Source organism: Garra rufa, chromosome 7, assembly GCF_049309525.1.
Source record: "Garra rufa chromosome 7, GarRuf1.0, whole genome shotgun sequence".
NCBI lineage: Eukaryota > Metazoa > Chordata > Actinopteri > Cypriniformes > Cyprinidae > Garra > Garra rufa.
Window position 1 is genome coordinate 3,286,243 of NC_133367.1, and position 20,906 is coordinate 3,307,148.

General features: G+C 25.0%; 1 protein-coding gene across 1 annotated transcript in view; it reads right to left on the reverse strand.

Moving 5' to 3' along the window:
• LOC141338971 (fibrillin-2-like) overlaps positions 1-20,906 on the reverse strand; it is a 28,116-nt gene that overhangs the window by 5,924 nt on the left and 1,286 nt on the right. The window contains exons 2-16 of the mRNA XM_073844582.1: positions 20,474-20,542; positions 20,266-20,391; positions 18,557-18,682; positions 18,334-18,483; positions 14,394-14,465; positions 14,183-14,308; positions 13,983-14,108; positions 12,154-12,279; positions 11,951-12,067; positions 6,979-7,107; positions 4,663-4,782; positions 4,438-4,563; positions 1,554-1,706; positions 114-176; positions 4-30 (exon numbers count right to left, since the gene is read on the reverse strand). Of these exons, the coding sequence (XP_073700683.1) occupies positions 4-30; positions 114-176; positions 1,554-1,706; positions 4,438-4,563; positions 4,663-4,782; positions 6,979-7,107; positions 11,951-12,067; positions 12,154-12,279; positions 13,983-14,108; positions 14,183-14,308; positions 14,394-14,465; positions 18,334-18,483; positions 18,557-18,682; positions 20,266-20,391; positions 20,474-20,542 (1,656 nt within the window). The remainder of the gene's footprint in view (positions 1-3; positions 31-113; positions 177-1,553; positions 1,707-4,437; positions 4,564-4,662; positions 4,783-6,978; positions 7,108-11,950; positions 12,068-12,153; positions 12,280-13,982; positions 14,109-14,182; positions 14,309-14,393; positions 14,466-18,333; positions 18,484-18,556; positions 18,683-20,265; positions 20,392-20,473; positions 20,543-20,906) is intronic.

Consider the following 20,906-nt stretch of genomic DNA (forward strand, 5'->3'; position numbering starts at 1 on the left):
TGCCTGGGTTTTCCACGCACTCATTCATGTCTGCAGAGGCAAAGGGACGTTAGAACAGGGGATTGTGGGAAGGAAACGTGCTTTAGTTGACAGAGTTTAACTGGTTTTCTCACCTTCACGTCCTTCGGGTCTCGGGACGGCCTCGTGACCGTACGGACACAACGTGTGAAACGCGGCTGTGGGAGAAAAACACGACAAAATTTCTGTCATATTCTGATATTATAAACCATACAGACACATGAAGGGTCTGATTTCTTAAATTAAATTCAGTTTGATATATTAAAATATTCAAATTTGAAATCTATGCAACATTTTATATTTTTTTTTTATTAAAAGAAAATTATAGTTATTTTTTTTATAAAAGTTAAATAACTGATTAATTATATAAAACATTATTATTAAATTATTAAATAGTTCTACTTAATTTTTTAATTAAATCTAAATGATGTACAATTTTTTTAATTATTAAATATTTTTAAATTGTCAAAATTATAATTTAAAAAATAATAACATTTTATTTCAACATTTAGAATCATTTATTAATAATATAAAACAAGTTGTATTCAATTATTCAACTTTATGTCAAGTTAAATGGTAAAAATGACCAAATTACTATTTATTTTATATTACATTATTAAATTTGCTTTTTTGTTCCGTTAAATTATCAACATCAAAATGACTGAAATGTATATAAAATGTAGAATGTTTTAGTAATTAAATTAGAACTATGTTATTTAAATATTTTTTTATTAAATTATTATGAAAATGTTATTTTTGTTAAATGAAACGATCAAATGAATGTTACGGATTAAATACATTTTAATATAACTTAACAAAATTGTAATACAAATGATAAAGTACTCACTTTTTTTTATTAAAGTGACTAAAATGTATTAAATTATACATTTATTTATATAAAACATTTTTTATTACATTATTTGTTTTGATAAATTTTCATTAAAATATTCTTTTTGTTAAATAATTTTAATAAAATGCAACAATTTTAATACAAATTCTAAAATATATTTTTTTACAATTAAAATAAATGATCAAAACTAAACTGGCTAATATGTATTAACATTAAAACTGTTCATTATTTATTTAAAACATTTATTGTTTTGTTAAATTTTTTTTACGAAAGTATTATTTTTGGTCAAATTAATATTACAAATTTGTATAAAATTGTACTAAATTGTACTTTATTTCCATAAAATTTCAATGAACTATGCCGAAATGTATTTTGAAAAATTAGAATGATTTATTAATTATTAAACAGTTTCATTAAATTAATAATTATATGAACTATATACGTATATCTTAGTTTATTATATAAAAACTACTACATATATATTCTTTATAGTGCTAATTTTTATTATATTTTTTATATTTTACATATTTATTATATATTTTATTTAAAAAAATTTAATTTAAATGTATTATTATGTTTCCTTTTAGAAAAAATGACTGTAGTTTCCTTCTATTAAACATCAGTAGTTTTCTGCTTTGATATACGGTCATGAAGTGAACTCATCAGTGTGTTTGTGGTGTTGTACCTTCGGTCTCGCGCGGACAAAGTTCGCAGGGGTCACCCCATCCCTCGCCGGGCAGCAGGCTGCAGCAGCACTTGGCTTTGGTGGTATTCAGCGGTTTGGGTACAGAGCATTTGCCCGCTTCAAAACGTGTGAAACAGAAGCTCTCGCGTGTGTCTGATGACAAAAACACACATTCATGTGATGAAACATACACCAAAATACTACTTAATGCTTATTAAATTTAATAATAGTTACAATTCCAACATAATAAATGAGCCATATCCCACATCTACTCGTGAGATATTGCATTCAAATTTAAGTTTGACAGTTGATCAGCTGAGAAAAAGCCTCTGTTACTAATTCCAAAACGTCACTTTAGGACTAGTAACGAACAAACGTTGAGTTGCTTCATTGAAATCTTATTGTATACTGTATTAAAAGCTCATTGTTTTATGTAACGTTTGATTATGAGAGAGAGGTAGACTGAGAAATCGTGATTACCTGCATCTGATACAGCATTCATTATTCAGATCAGTCTCTTATTCACAATAAACATTTTTATAGTTTGAATGTCTGCTGAGGAAAGCGTTACCTTTGTTGTAACATTAATATCCTTTCATGTGTTAAGAGTGATTGTTTTATTTTTTTTGTAAATATACTGAGTTAAGTGAATGTAATTTTGAAATCTGTAAACTATGTAAATTCCAAAACTACCACTCAATTGTTTGGGATTGGGTATGATTTTTTATTTTATTTTATTTTCTTTATTTATTTTATGAAATATACTGAGCTATTACATTAATCTGTAGTTTTGAAATCTGTAAAATATATAAATTGCAAAACTAGCATTTAAAAGTTTGGGTTTGGGTATGATTTTTTTTTAAATTATTTATTTTATGAAATATACTGAGCTATTAAATTATTCTGTAATTTTGAAATCTGTAAACTATATAAATTGCAAAACTACTATTTAAAAGTTTGGGATTGGGTATGATTTTTCATTTAATTTTATTTATTTATTTTATGAAATATACTGAGCTATTAAATTAATCAGCAATTTTGAAATCTGCAAATTATATAAATTGCAAAACTACCACTCAATTGTTTGGGATTGGGTATAATTTTTTTTATTTTTTTTTTATTATTAAATTAATCTGTAATTTTGAAACCTGCAAACTGTATAAATTGCAAAACTAGCATTCAAAAATTTGGGATTAGGTATAATTTATTTTATTTTTTTATTTTATAAAATATACTGAGCTATTAAATTAATCTGTAGTTTTGAAATCTATAAACTATATAAATTGCAAAACTACCATTTAAAAGTTTGGGACTGGGTATGATTTTTAATTTAATTTAATCTATTTATTTTATGAAATATAATGAGTTGTTAAAACTGTTTTTTTTTTTTTAATTGTAAAATTGTTTGGGATTGGCTATGATTTATTTTATTTTATTTTATTTATTTATTTTATGAAATATACTGAGCTATTAAATTAATCAGCAATTTTGAAATCTGTAAATTATATAAATAGCAAAACTACCACTTAATTGTTTGGGATTGGGTATGATTAATTTTATTTTGTATTATTTATTTTATAAATATACAGCTTTTAAATTATTCTGTAATTTTGAAATCTTTAAACTATATAAATTGCAAAACTACCACTCAAACGTGCATTATATATATTATTATTATTATTATTATTATTATTATTATTATTATTTGATATATATATTTATTTTTTTTATTTTTTTATTTTTTTATTTTTTTTAATATACAGAATTATTAAATTAATTAGCAATTTTGAAATTGGTAAATTATATTAATTGCACTATATATAACTATATATATTGCAAAAGTTTGGGGTTGGATATGACCTATTTTATTTTGTATTATATATATATATATATATATATATATATATATATTTATATATTATACAGAATTATTAAATTAATCTGTAATTTTGAAACCTGCAAACTATATAAATTGCAAAACTAGCATTCAAAAATTTGGGATTAGGTATAATTTTTTATTTTATTTAATTTTTTTATTTTATGAAATATACTGAGCTATTAAATTAATCTGTAGTTTTGAAATCTATAAACTACATAAATTGCAAAACTAGCATTTAAAAGTTTGGGACTGGGTATGATTTTAAATTTAATTTAATCTATTTATTTTATGAAATATACTGAGTTGTTAAATTAATCTGTAATTTGTTTTAAAAATAGTTTGGGATTGGGTATGATTTATTTTTTATTTTATTTATTTATTTTATGAAAAATACTGAGCTAATAAATTAATCTGTAATTTTGAAATCTGTAAACTATATAAATTGCAAAACTAGCATTCAAAAGTTTGGGACTGAGTATATTTTTTAGCATTTATTTGAAATAATTTTTTTTTAAATATTATAAATACTACTTTTGATTAATTTAATACATGCTTGCTAAATAAAAAACACCTTACTGACTCCTTACTAGACCTTACTTACTTTAGACAGATTTGTAGTGAAAATAAAGTGAATGATTATGAATGCCTCTCGTCGCTATCTAATGCCGGAACAAAGTAACTAAAATCATCATCGTGAACACGCACCGTTTTTTTTAACACTAAATGCTTTAAATACTATGTTTTATATTAAATATTATTTGTTGAATAATAATATTTAATAAACAACAACAACAGCCATCATAAAAGCTTCTAGGCAATTCAGTCAAACATACAAAGGCAGCGCTTTGACATACAGCATTGAATTTACATAAACATGATGAGATTTGGAGACTCTTATTAGCCAATCAGATTCGAGGACCAGAAAGAACTGTTGTATAAAATAAAATAACAGTAATAAACGGCATTTTTATATGATAAAATGGGCGTTTAGCGTGTGTTTCTCACCGAAGCAGCGGCGGCCGTTGTCGGACAGCACGAATCCGGGCTGACAGATGCACTGGAAGCTGCCTGGAGTGTTTTTACACGTGCCGAACTGACAGATGTTGGGCTCCACGTTGCACTCGTTGATATCTGTGAGGGACAAACAGAGGACAGGGCTGGTCAGTGCGGGCCACAAGGGTGTACATATGAAGCGGTTAATGCTGAATTGTGCTGAGGAGAGTCTCTTACCCACACACTTGTCGTTCTGCACCTCGTATCCGGGCGGACAGATGCAGCGGAACGAGCCGTCCAGATTCTGACAGGTTCCCGGCTGACAGGCGCCCGGGAGCGTCACGCACTCGTTGATATCTGACACACGATGAACAGCAGATTATATAACATTTACACACTCGGAAAGTGTAGCTACAGCCAAGATAACAATTTCAAAAAGCTGTTAAAAACAGCAGCTTTGATATCAGGTATGGAGGGCCAACTTACTCAAAATTATAAATATATTATAAAAAATGATAAAAAATAATTAAATAAATGTTTTTATTTATTCATTCATTTCTTTATTCATTTATTTCATCCACATTTAATTTTCAAGGTTACAGTTGTAAATAAATGAATAAATGCATAAATAAACGAAGAAATGAATGAATGAATAAATTAAATGAATCAATGAATAAATGTGTGTGTTTGTGTATATATGCATTTATTTATGTATTTAATTATTTCATTAAGTATTTAACGATTTATTTATATATTTCAACATTTATTTAAATATTTAATTTTGAGTAATTTGGTCCTCCATAATCAGGGTAATGTTTTAATTATACCAAAATAGCTATTTAATATGTATATCTAATATTTATACAGTATATAAAATATAAAAAAAAAATATGAAGTACTATTAATATAAAATCTCTAATAAATATAAAATAATTTGTATGTAAAACATAAATTCATCTTAAACACCCTGTCATCTAATTCAATTGCAAAATATCAATATTTACAGTTGTAAAACAAATATTTTAAAATTTATATTTATAAATATAAATTTTTGATAAATGTACAATAGGTAAAATCTGATCTGATACAGCATTCATTATTCAGATCAGTCTCTTATTCACAATAAACATTTTTATAGTTTTAATGATACATTTACAATAGGTACAACTAATAAAACACACTACATTATCTAAATACTTTAAAATTATATATTAAATCATAAATTATTATATAAAATCTTCAGTAATATATATATGTGTGTGTGTATGTATGTATATATATATATATATATATATATATATATATATATATATATATATATATATATATAATAAATAAAATGTATTTAAAATATGAATACATCTTGTTTATAAATATTTGTATGTAAAACAAATTCTTTTTGAATACAACTAATAAAACAATACTGTATTTCATCTAATTCAATTGTAAAATACCAGCATTTCAGCAAATAAATATTTAAGTTTTTGTTTATAAGGTACAACTAATAAAACACACTACATTATCTAAATAAAATAATACTTATTAATGCAAAGAAATAATTATATAAAATGAAGTAAATATTAGAAATATATTTCTGTAATATATTTAAAATATGTATTCATTTTATTTCTATTTTTTTAAAGCAAAACATTCAGTTTTGTTAAAATACAACTAATAAAACACCATATTTCATTTAATTTAATTACAAATTACTAGGTACAACTACTAAAATTACCTACTTTATCTAAATAAAGTAATATTTAGTAAAGACAATATAAAGTGTAAAATGTATTATAATATTAGTAATATTAGATATGCACTAAAACATTACAAAATATGTAAATATCTTATTTATAAACATTTTATGCAAGTAAAACTAATAAAACACCCTACTTTATCTAAATAAAATAAAATAATAGTTATTTATGGCGACATATTGCATAATCATTGTAGAAAATATATGAAATAGTAGTAATATAAAACTAAAAAACTTACAGTGAATAAAATAATACATTAAAACATAAGATTTATACATACGTGTTTGCTAAATACAATTAATAAAATATCCTGTTTCATCTCATTCGATTGCAAAATATTATTAAATAAAAAATGCATATTTAAGAACATCTAGAATTTATGTATAAACTTACACAACTTACAATGCAATTTCTATCAAAATACTTGTAGTGGTAACATTATAAAAAAAATGTGATTAATATATAAAATATATTTGTAAATGTAAATATATTGCTAACAAAAGCAATATGCATGGGGACTTTTATTTTAAAATATAGATAAATATAGCTAATTCGGTCCACGGTAATAAACACGAGATGCATTTCCCTGTAGATCTGCACTCCTGATCAATGCTATAGATGTTGAAGTGTTTAATTAGCTTGAATCTGCTGAAACCCTCTCTTGTTAATGGATCGAGAGGTTTCGGGGATCTATAGTGAGGACTGTAAAGCATTACTGCGGTTCTGGAGTGTATCGATGATCTATAGAGTAACAGACGGCGTGTTGGTGAGCTGGTTAATGAAGTTGGAGACTCACCGACACAGTTCTTGCCGTCCGGCGTCAGGTTATATCCGTCCAGACACAGACACCTGAAGGAGCCCATGCTGTTGATGCACTGGCCGTTCCTGCACACCTGACTGGCGTGAACGCTGCACTCGTCGATATCTGAAAGAAAGTTGAAATTACATTTAAAATTGTAAAGTTTTTCATTTTGATTAAGGGAAACATTTGAGTCTTTCCTGCTAATATGCAAATGTATTTACAATATTAAATAGTTAAATATGTATTTAAAGAGTTTAAATGGTTAAAGTCACAATACTAAATGTTTAAAATACATTTTAAAATTGTAAAGTTTCATTTTGATCAAAGATAGGAAATATTTAGTCTTCACAGGTGACAGTGTGCAATTTTCTTTTCAATATTAAATGGTTAATTATGTATGAGTTTAAATGGTTAACAATCACAATACAACAAATTTAAAATACATTTTAAAATCGTAACGTTTCATTTTGATTAAATAAAAGGAAACTTTTTTTGTTTTTATTGCTGACAATGTGCAACTTTATTTACAATATTAAATAGTTTAAAGAATTTAAATGGTTAAACATAAGTTTACAATACATTTTAAAATTGTAAAGTTTCATTTTGATCAAAGATAGGAAATATTTAGTCTTCACAGGTGACAATGTGCAATTTTCTCTTCAATATTAAATGGTTAATTATGTATGAGTTTAAATGGTTAACAATCACAATACAACAAATTTAAAATACATTTTAAAATCGTAACGTTTCATTTTGATTAAATAAAAGGAAACTTTTTTGTTTTTATTGCTGACAATGTGCAACTTTATTTACAATATTAAATAGTTTAAAGAATTTAAATGGTTAAACATAAGTTTACAATACATTTTAAAATTGTAAAGTTTCATTTTGATCAAAGACAGGAAATATTTAGTCTTCACAGGTGACAATGTGCAATTTTCTTTTCAATATTAAATGGTTAATTATGTATGAGTTTAAATGGTTCACAATCACAATACAACAAATTTAAAATACATTTTAAAATCGTAACGTTTCATTTTGATTAAATAAAAGGAAACTTTTTTGTTTTTATTGCTGACAATGTGCAACTTTATTTACAATATTAAATAGTTTAAAGAATTTAAATGGTTAAACATAAGTTTACAATACATTTTAAAATTGTAAAGTTTCATTTTGATCAAAGATAGGAAATATTTAGTCTTCACAGGTGACAATGTGCAATTTTCTTTTCAATATTAAATGGTTAATTATGTATGAGTTTAAATGGTTAACATTGACAATACAACAAATTTAAAATACATTTTAAAATCGTAACCTTTCATTTTGATTAAATAAAAGGAAACTTTTTTGTTTTTATTGCTGACAATGTGCAACTTTATTTACAATATTAAATAGTTTAAAGAATTTAAATGGTTAAACATAAGTTTACAATACATTTTAAAATTGTAAAGTTTCATTTTGATCAAAGATAGGAAATATTTAGTCTTCACAGGTGACAATGTGCAATTTTCTTTTCAATATTAAATGGTTAATTATGTATGAGTTTAAATGGTTAACAATCACAATACAACAAATTTAAAATACATTTTAAAATCGTAACCTTTCATTTTGATTAAATAAAAGAAAACTTTTTGTTTTTACTGCTGACAATACGCACCTTTATTTACAATATTAAATAGTTAACTGTGTTTAAAGAATTTAAATGGTAAAACATAAGTTTACAATACATTTTAAAATTGTAAAGTTTAATTTTGGTTAAAGGAAAGGAAACATTTTAGTGTTTACTAATGATAATATGCAACTTTATTTAAATGATTAAATGGTTAATCACTTAAAAGAGTTTAAATGGTTAAAATCATGTTAAAATGTTTTAAATAACTTAAATTGTAAAGTTTAATGTTTGATTAAAGTTAAGAAAACATTTTGGTGTTTACTGCTGATAATACGAATATTTCTTTACAATATTAAATAGTTAACTATGTATTTAAAGAGTTTAAATGGTTAAAGTCAAGCTAAAATGTTTTAAATAACTTAAAATTGTAGTTTAATTTTTGATTAAAGGAAATATGGAAATTGCTGATAATATGGAAATTTCTTTACTTAAAATCACGCTAAAATGTTTTAAATAAATGTTAATATTGTAAAGTTTAATTTTGATTAAAGGAAAGGAAACATTTTAGCGTTTATTGCTGATAATATGGAAAGTTCTGTACAGTATTCATTTTTTTAATTACCTAAAAGAGTTTAATTGGTTAAAATCATGTTAAAATGTTTAAAATAACTGTGAAAATTGTAAAGTTTTCATTCATGATAATATGCACATTTCTTTATGATATTAAATCATTAACTGTCTTTAAAGAGTTAAATGGTTAAAATCGCATTAGAAAAAAAGTTAAAACACATTTTAAAATTGTAAAGTTTTATTTTGATCAAAGGAAAGAAAACCTTTTTCTCGTTAAAACTGATAATATGCAGCTTACTTCAAGATAATAAATAGTTAACTATGTATTTAATGAGTTTAAATGGTTAAAATCACATTAGAAAAATGTTTTAAATACATTTTAAAATTGTAAAGTTTCAATTTGATTAAAGAAAGGGAAACATTTAAGTGTTTACTGCTAATATTATGGAAATTTCTATACAATATTAAATAGTTAATTGCTTAAAAGAGTTTAAATGGTTAAAATCATGCTTAAAAAGTTTTAAATAAATGTTAAAACTGTGTTTCATTTTGGATTAAAGGAAAGGAAACATTTTAGTGTTTACTGCTGATAATATGGTAATTTCTTTGCAATATTTAATAGTTAATCACTTAAAGATTTTAAATGGTTAATATCACGCTAAAATGTTTTAAATAAATTAAAATTGTAAAGTTTGATATTTGATTCAAGAAAAGGAAACATTAGTGTTTACTGCTGATAATATGCAACTTTATTTACAATATTAAATAGTTAATCACTTAAAAGAGTTTAAATAGTTAAAATCACGTTAAAATGTTTTAATTGAACTTAAGTTGTAAAAAGGTTTCATTTTTGATTAAAGAGAAGGAAAAGCACGCTAAAACGTTTCTTTAAAGTATTAAATTGTTAATCACTTAGAGTTTAAATGGCTAAAATCACACTTAAAACTTCTAAATGAATGTTAAAATGGTAAAGTTTCATTTTTGATTAAAGGAAACATTTTACTGCTGACAATATGGACATTTTTTGAGAATATTAAATGTTAATTATTTAAAAGAGTTTAAATGGTTAAAGACACGCTTAACTTCTAAATACGTTTCATTTCTGATTCAAGGAAACATTTTAGTGTTTACTGCTGATAAAATGGAAATTTCTTTGGTTTTAAATTGTTAATCACTAACCCCCAGTTTCACAGACAAGGCTTAAGCTTAGTTCTAGACTAAAATGTAAGTCTGAGTTGTTTCAACTGAAATAAAATTGCACAGTTTGATCTTAAAATATATCAGTGCCTTTGTTTTGTCTTAAGATGCACATCAGTAATGATTTTTTGCAAGCATGTTTATAAAAATTGCTTAATTATCCTAATTGAACCATGGCCTATTCCTGGCTTAACCTAAGCCCTGTCTGTGAAACCAGGCCTTAGAGTTTAAATGGTTAAAATCACACTTAAAACTTCTAAATAAATGTTAAAAATTGTTTCATTTATGATTAAACGGATTGGAAACATTTTAGTGTTTGCTGCTCATAATACAGGAATTTCTTTACAATATTAAATTGTTAATTACCTAAAAGAGCTTAAAGGGTTAAAACAACGCTAAAACGTTTTAAATGTTAAAATTGTAAAGTTTCATTTTAGTGTTTACTGCTAATAATATGGTAATTTGTTTACAATATTAAATAGTTAATCACTTATAAAAGTTTAAATGGTTAAAATCATGCTAAAACGTTTTAAATAACTTAAAATTGTAAAAGGAAACACTTCAGTGTTTACTACTGATAATATGTACCTTTATTTACAATATTAAATAATTAACTATGTATTTAAAGAGTTTAAATGGTTAAAATCACATTATAAAAAGATTAAAAAAAAAAATTTTAAATTGTAAAATTTCACTTTGATTAAGGGAAAGGAATCATATAAGTGTTCACTGCTGAAAATATAGGAATTTCTTTGCAATATTAAATTGTTAATTACTTAAAAGAGCTTAAAGGGTATAATATTAAATAGTTTACAATATTAAATAGTTAACTATGTATTTAAATAGTTTAATTGGTTAAAATCACATTATAAAAAGTTTCAAATATTTTTTTAAGTGGTAAAGTTTAATTTTGATTAAAGGAAATAAAGCATTTAAGTGTTCACTGCTGATAATATTGAACTTTCTTTACAACGTTACATTTTTAATTACTAAAAAGAGCTTAAAGGGACAAAATCCTGCTAAAACGTTTTAAATAAATGTTAAAATTGTAAAGTTTCGGGGGGAAACGCATCAGTGTTTACTGCTGACAATGTGAACATTTCTTTACAATATCATATAGTTAATCACTTAGAGTTTAAATGGTTAAAATCATGCTAAAATGTTTTAAATCATTTAAAATGGTAAAGTTTCGTTTTGATAAAAGGAAACATTTTAGTGTTTACTGCTGACAGTATGGACATTTATTTACAATATTAAATTGTAAGTTATTTTAAAAAGGTTAACAGGCTTAAAATCCAGCTAAAACATTTTAAATGAATGTTAAAATTGCGAAGTTGTAAAGTTTCATTTTGATTAAAGGAAAGGAAACAGTGTTTAGTGCTGATAAAATGGTTAATTATGTATTTTAAGAGTTTAAAAGGTTGTAAACTGTAAAGTTTCATTCTGATTAAAGAAAAAAAGGGACCAATATAACACGTAATCGGATTCATTATGGACACATATTATTGCTGTGTAACTCAACGGGTTTCCAGTCACATTATGGTCAATCTACAAACTGTATTAGTTGTAATAGTGGTGTTTTCTTACCCATGCAGTCGTTGTTGTGCGTGAGTTCGAAGCCAGGGAAGCACAAGCAGTTGTAGGAGCCCACTGTGTTCTTACAGGTGCCGTTTCCACACGGCTGTCGGTCGCACTCGTCGATATCTGCCAGAGACAATGAGATTGAGGCGATCACACGCGAGACTTGTTTCAGAGCATCTGACAAGTGAAAACTGGTTGCAGACACTCACCCATGCACATGGTCTGGTCTGGTGTGGTCTTGAAGCCGTTGTGGCACAGACAGCGGAAGCTGCCCTGAGTGTCGATACACTCACCATGACTGCACACGTTCGGGATCTCCTGACACTCGTTGCGGTCTGAACAAACACCACACAACAACACAATTACACTGAGCTGTTTACTGGAAAACCGCCTGTGATTTATAAAGATGCTCATATTATAAAAGCATTGTGGGAATGAATATAAAAATGAAAGTGATTCACAAAAATATGTTTTACTAAAAGGGATCATGCTAATTAGCCCTAAAATCAGATGGAAGCCTTATGAATATTGAAGAAAAAAAAAAAAAAAAGTAAAACATAAAAAAATAATATAAATTGCTTAAGCAGTCATTAGGTGGGTTGGCACCATTAAAATAAAATAAAATAAAAATAAATAAATAATTTAAACAATTATTAGATAGGTGTCATTCAAATTCAATTTGCGTAAAATAAAATTTTTAAAATGAAATAAAATAAAATAAAACAACAAATATAAAAATTTTGCAGTAATTAAAATAAATACAATAAAATAAGAAATAATTTAAGCAGTCATTAGATGAGTGTCATTCAAATGCAATTTGCATAAAATCTAATTAAAATAGAAAATAAAATAAACCTATAAATATAAACACTTTCAGCAGTAATTAAAATAAATTAAATAAAAATGCAATTTGCATAAAATTTAAATATAAAATTAAATTAAATTAAACTATAAAAATAAATACTTTCAGCAGTAATTAAAAAAAAATTAAATTAAAAAGCTAAATAATTAAAAAGCATTTTTTTTTTTTTTTTTATGGAAATGGAGTTTGAATGACACCCATCTAATAAGTGATTAAATTATTTTAATCACTTATTATATGGGTGTCATTCAAAATTCATTTCCATAAAAAAAAAAATTAAAAAAAAATAAAATGAAACAATAAATATAAATACTTTTAGTAGTAATTTAAAAAAACACAAAAAATAATAATAATTTAAGCAGTCATTAGATGGGTGTCATTAAAACTCAATGTGCATAAAAAAAAAGTTTGCATAAAATTAAATTAAACAATAAAATTGAATTATTTAGGCAGTCAATAAATAAAATAAAATAATACAAAAAATAAATAATTTGAGCTGTCATTCGATGGATTGTTTTTTTAATTAGTGGCATTTAAATTTAGAGTCTATTTGGATCAAATAAAATGAAATAAAAAATAACATATTAAGCAGTCATAAAATAAAACGATAAAATAAAATAAAAACAGTCATTAGATGGGTTGGTTTTTGAAGGTGTGTCATTTAAATTCAGGGTCCATTTAAATAAAATAAAATAAAAAACAAAATAAAAAAATATGTAAATATAAATGATTTTTAGCAGTAATTCGGTCTTAATTCAGTCTCAGAAAATATAAAGTAAAATAAAATCAAATAAAATTATATAAATAATTCTAGATTCAATTATTGCTGCCACAATGACTAGAAAAGGTAAACAAAACATCCCTGAAAAATAAGAACAACCAAAATCATATCATGTAAATACTCAAAATAATGAAAGTTGCGCTTTTCGTTGCACTTTTAATATCGATAACATTATACCGGCGCATATTGTACCTGATAAAGTTATGCAAGTGGTTCTGTGCAACAAAAAAAAACTAAAATTGTGTCAATTGCTGCCTACTAAAAGTCATTTTATTTACATTTTATAAAATTCAGCCCGAATTTGAATGCCACAACTTTAACAACTACATTAAAAAAAAATCATTCAAATTTTTATGATCTTATTTTGTTATGTAAATAACTAAAGGCGGACTCACCGACGCAGGCTCCGCTGGGAGAAAGCTTGAATCCGGCCGAACACTCGCAGCGGTAGCTACCGGGGATGTTGATGCAGTTAGCGTTACGCTGGCACAGGTTATCACCGCTGTTGCACTCGTCGATATCTGTAGCGGACAGAAGGCGTAAGTCAAGAAATACGGCAGCGATGTTTAGTATAAAGGCAGTCGGGGGTCAGTACCTTCACATATGAGCAGGATGTTGTTGTAGCTGAAGCCCATTGGACACTCGCAGCGGAAGCTGCCGATCTGGTTGATGCAGACGCCGTTAGCACAGATTCCCGGGATCTCGCGGCACTCGTCGATGTCTGAGGGGATAGAAATGTGGTGTTGATGTGATGATAAATCACATGTTGATGAAGTGAGATGCTGAGATGTTGAGAAGTGACTCACCGATGGGTTTTCCAGTGTGGATGTCGATGATGAAACCTGGAGCCTGGTTTCCACACAACAGCTGGTACTCGGCTGCACAAACACACAGATGAACACAAACCAGTCACTATAGAATCAGTGTGGAGACTTTTAATGATGGCCAGAAACCAAATATTTTTATCATTTTATTTTTAATTTTTTTATTAAACACTAAATTGGTCAGAAACCAAATATTTTTATCTTTTTATTTTATTATTTTTTTTATTTTTTTATAAATTTTATAAAACACTAAATTGGTCAGAAACCAGGACTCAACTAATGTCTGCCTAAAAGTGTTTTTTATTTTATTTTATTTATTTTTTAAAACACTAAATTGGTCATAAACCATATATGTTTATTTTATTTTATTTTATTTTATAAAACACTAAATTGGTCAGAAACCAGGACTTAACTAATGTCTGCCTAAAAATGTTTTCTTTCTTCTTTTATTTAATTTATTTTATAAAACACAAAATTGGTCAGAAACCAAATATTTGTATTTTATTTTATAATACACTAAATTTGTCAGAAACCAAGAATTAAGTAATGTCTGCCTAAATTTTTTTTTTTCATTTAATTTATTTTATAAAACACTAAATTGGTCATAAACCATATATGTTTATTTTATTTTATTTTATTTTATTTTATTTTATAAAACACTAAATTGGTCAGAAACCAGGACTCAACTAATGTCTGCCTAAAAATGTTTTTTTTATTTTATTTTATAAAACACTAAATTGGTCAGAAACCAAGACTTAACTAATGTCTGCCTAAAAATGTTTTCTTTTTTCTTTTATTTAATTTATTTTATAAAACACAAAATTGGTCAGAAACCAAATATTTGTATTTTATTTTATTTTATAATACACTAAATTGGTCAGAAACCAAGGCACAACTAATATCTGCCTAAAAATGTTTTTATTTTATTTTATTTATAAAACACTAAATTGGTCAGAAACCAAATATTTTTATTTTATTTTATTTTATTTTAACACTAAATTGGTCAGACACCAAGGCACAACTAATGTCTGCCTAAAAATGTTTTTATTTAATTTAATTTATAAAACACTAAACTGGTCAGAAACCAAATATTTATTTTATTTTATTTTATGCAATGAACTGCATTTTATTTTATTCCATTATATTTTATGCAATGGAAGAAACCAAATATTTTTATTTTATTTTATTTTATTTTATAAAACACTAAATTGGTCAGACACCAAGACTCAACTAATGTCTGCCTAAAAGTGTTTTTTATTTTATTTGATTTATTTTATAAAACACTAAATTGGTCATAAACCAGGACTCAACTAATGTCTGCCTAAAAGTGTGTTTTTTTTTATAACACTACATTTGTAAGAAACCAAGACTTAACTAATGTCTGCCAAATTTTTTTTTTTAATTTTTAAATTTAATTTATTTTATAAAACACAAAATTGGTCAAAAACCAAGTATTTGTATTTTATTTTATAAAACACAATATTTGTCAGAAACCAAAACCTAACTAATGTCTGCCTAAAAATGTTTTCTTTTTTCTTTTATTTAATTTATTTTATAAAACACAAAATTGGTCAGAAACCAAATATTTGTATTTTATTTTATTTTAAAATACACTGAATTTGTCAGAAACCAAGAATTAAGTAATGTCTGCCTACATTTTTTTTTTCATTTAATTTATTTTATAAAACACAAAATTGGTCAGAAACCAAATATTTTTATTTTATTTTATTTTATTTTTATTTATTTTATTTCATTTTATTTTAACACTAAATTGGTCAGACACCAAGACTCAACTAATGTCCGCCTAAAAATATTTTTTATTTTATTTTATTTATTTTATAAAACACAAAATTGGTTTGAAACCAAATATTTTTATTTGATTTCATTTCATTTTAACACTAAATTGGTCAGAAACCAATCTTTTAATTCAATTTAATTTAATTTTATTTTAACACTAAATTGGTCAGAAACCAGGACTCAACTAATGTCTGCCTAAAAGTGTTTTTTATTTTATTTTATTTTATTTTATAAAACACTAAATTGGTCAGAAACCAGGACTCAACTAATGTCTGCCTAAAAGTGTTTTTTATTTTATTTTATTTATTTTATAAAACACTAAATTGGTCAGAAACCAGGACTCAACTAATGTCTGCCTAAAAATGATTTTTATTTTATTTTATTTATTTTATAAAACACAAAATTGGTTTGAAACCAAATATTTTTATTTGATTTCATTTCATTTTAACACTAAATTGGTCAGAAACCAATCTTTTAATTCAATTTAATTTAATTTTATTTTATTTTATTTAATTTTATTTTAACACTAAATTGGTCAGAAACCAGGACTCAACTAATGTCTGCCTAAAAGTGTTTTTTATTTTATTTTATTTTATTTTATAAAACACTAAATTGGTCCTAAACCATATGTGTTTATTTTATTTTATTTTATTTTATAAAACGCTAAATTGGTCAGAAACCAGGACTCAACTAATGTCTGCCTAAAAGTGTTTTTTATTTTATTTATTTTATTTTATTTATTTTCTAAAACACTAAATTGGTCCTAAACCATTTGTGTTTATTTTATTTTATTTTATTTTATAAAACACTAAATTGGTCAGAAACCAAATATTTTTATCTTTTTATTTTATTTTATTATTATTATTTTTTTTTTTATAAATTTTACAAAACACTCAATTTTTTTTTTTTTATAAAACACTACATTTGTAAGAAACCAAGACTTAACTAATGTCTGCCTAAATTTTTATTTTTTATTTTTTAAATTTAATTTATTTTATAAAACACAATATTTGTCAGAATCCAAAACCTAACTAATGTCTGCCTAAAAATGTTTTCTTTTTTATTTCATTTATTTTATTAAACACAAAATTGGTCAGAAACCAAATATTTGTATTTTATTTTATTTTATAAAACACTAAATTTGTCAGAAACCAAGGCACAACTAATGTCTGCCTAAAAATGTTTTTATTTTATTTAATTTATAAAACACTAAACTGGTAAGAAACCAAATATTTATTTATTTATTTTTATGCAATGAACTGCATTTTATTTTATTCCATTATATTTTATGCAATGGAAGAAACCAAATATTTTTATTTTATTTTATTTTATTTTATTTTAACACTAAATTGGTCAGACACCAAAACTCAACTAATGTCCGCCTAAAAATATTTTTTATTTTATTTTATTTATTTTATAAAACACAAAATTGGTTTGAAACCAAATATTTTTATTTGATTTCATTTGATTTTAACACTAATTTGGTCAGAAACCAATCTTTTAATTTAATTTAATTTAATTTAATTTTAACACTAAATTGGTCAGAAACCAAGGCACAACTAATGTCTGCCTAAAAATGTTTTTATTTTATTTAATTTATAAAACACTAAACTGGTCAGAAACCAAATATTTATTTATTTATTTATTATGCAATGAACTGCATTTTATTTTATACCATTATATTTTATGAAATGGAAAACCCTCAGATATCCTCAAAAATCATAAAATATATTTATTTATATTTTTGATTTTATGCAATCGAAAAGTAGCCTAAATTTGCATGCCACACCCTCAGAAATCCATAACATATTTAATTTCTATTTTTAATTTTATGCAATGCAATTATTTTTTATTTTATTTTATTTTGCAAACACAACGGCAATGCAAGTCTAAATGCCACACTATCAGAAAACCAAGGCCCAGCTAACTGATTTATATTTACATACATTTATTTTCTTCTTCTATATATTTAATTGTGTTATTTTATGCAATGAATTTCGTTTTATATCATGTATTTTCTAGTTTTTATATTTTTTGTGCAATAATGAATAGTAAAGCCAGTGTATTTTCTCAAAGATTTCTCCTCAATTAGTCTGAAGTTTCTCGAATACCACGTCAAACTCACATGTGGCGGGTGTGGGACAGGCCTCGCAGGGTCTGTTCCAGGCTTTGCCCACATTATAGGCACAGCAGCACATCTTCTTGGTCATGTTGAAGGAGAGCTCGTTCTCGCAGGTGTCGTTGAAGTTGCGATAGCACACGCTCTTTCTCATATCTGCAGAAAAACACACAGATGAGCTCCAGAAATGGTTAATTCAGTCCTAAAATGCTGGAAGAGCGTCTCTTACCCATGCAGTTGTTTCCTCCGTTGACCTGCATGTATTCAGGCGGACAGACGCAGGTGTAGTTTCCCAGCGTGTTGTAGCAGGTTCCCGGACCGCAAATGCCGATGTGTGCAGTACATTCGTCAATATCTGAAAGAGAGAAAAAAAAAAAAAAAAAAAAATATATATATATATATATATATATATATATATATATATATATATATATATATAAGTATTCAGTGGCTTTTTGTCTTGACAAATTTGTAGACGTTTGCTGAAATTAACAAATCTGCATGACTTTATTACAATTATTTAATCATTTAAAATGAATTAAAAATCTATTATATAGTGTTAATAATTTCAATAAAAGTAAATTGCGCAAATTCATAAAAATACATTCATAAGTTACTAAACTTTACAAAATAATATACAATTTTGTAATTTTAAATAAAATTAATGATTACATTTTTTATTATTATTTATTAAAAAAGTATTTTATTTAACTAAAGTTGCACGTAAAATAATTCAACAAAAGTAATATTTTAATAATTCAATTTATTTAATTTAATTACTCCATTTTACAATCAATTGAAATATAAATATAAATGTTATTTAATTAATTCGGTAAAACACACATTCATGAAATAAATGGAAATTATTAACATTTAGATTCAACAAAAGTAAAGTATAAGTAAATTAATTTAATGATTACAAATGTTAATATATACATTTAATATAAACGTTTGATTGAAATTAAGCCATTTAAAAGTAAATTACACAAAATTAAACGATTAAATATGAATATGGATTGAAAGAAATTAAAATTCTTATATACATTTATTATAAAGTGATTTAAGTTAATTATTTTACTTAATTGCAATGATATACACTATAAATTATTAATAAAGTCATAAAATAAATCAAGGTTACTGAACATTAAAATTCAATAAATGTAAAATTGTTCAATTAAAATATATACATTTAAAATATAAAGTAAAATGATCATATAAATATAACATTATTTCGCAGTTAATTATTGTATTTATTTAAAATAATTAATTAAAAATACACTCAAAAATTAAGGTTACTTTATATTAAAATTTGATGTAAAATGTAAATAAAAGTTCTTAAATGTAAATATTTATATAAATTAGAAATGCAATCATAATTTAAAGTAAAAGTAAATTAGATGTTAAAGTATTAAATTCAGAATATAGATGGTAATATGAATGAAAATACTTATGCATTTATTATAAAATTGCTATTTAGTTTTATTAAAATTAAACACAATTATAAATTAATAAAATAATTCATAACAATAAAATGTAAATTTAATCAATTAATTTAGTTATTAAATAAAATATTCATTAATAATATGATTTACTTAATAATATAATATAATTTGTTTAGACTTTAATTTAAATTAATTCATTACAAGTTAAAATTTCCATTAAACGTTATTTAATTTAAATTACAAAAATAAAGGTTAAGAACACATTCGAAAAATTCTATAAAAAATTATAATATTACAAATATTAATATACATATAATATTAACATTGAATTATTTAAATAACCTTGTTTAATTCATTATTGTTATATTTAATAAAAAGTAAGTTACACAAATAAATAAATGAATGCATACAAAATTATTTAAGGTCACTAAACAACATTAAAAATGAATCGATCGTAAACGATCAGCGCCTCAAATGAGCTGTTATCGGTTCAAACCTTCGCAGATGCGCGTCTCCTCGTTGAGGTAGTATCCGGCGGGACACTCGCACTGGAAGCTGCCGAAGGTGTTGACGCAGTTTCCTCCCTGACACAGACCCGGCAGCTCCTGGCACTCGTCGATGTCTGCGAGCGGGACAGAGACACCGATTATTAATATAGGCATCATTACAAACACATGTCCTTAATCATGGGGATCCGCTCTTACCCTCCAGGATGACAGTGATGGGATTGGGCCGGAAACCCTCTCCTCCGGGACACAGCGTTTTGTACTCAGCTGTGAGGAGACACACAATTCAGCATCAATACAGTCAGTTTGTGCTCGTGGAAAAATGACTGTGTTAGGCGTTTTCAACTGTTTTTAAAAGGCTGATGCTTGCACCGATATCTAGACAGCAGAGTGATTGACAGCATTAATAATGATATATATGTACGAATCACTGTTTAATGACAGTAAATGAGACAAAAAATCGTGTGAATTGAAGTTTTAGGTGGTTTAACTGTAGCTACGGCACAGATATCGGCTGATGCTAAATAAGTAATATACCGATATATCGGTAAATATTTAGCTGTGTTTTTGTTGCACTCTACAAGAAACTAAAATAACAATGAATAATTTTATTAAAAAAATACTGTGAATT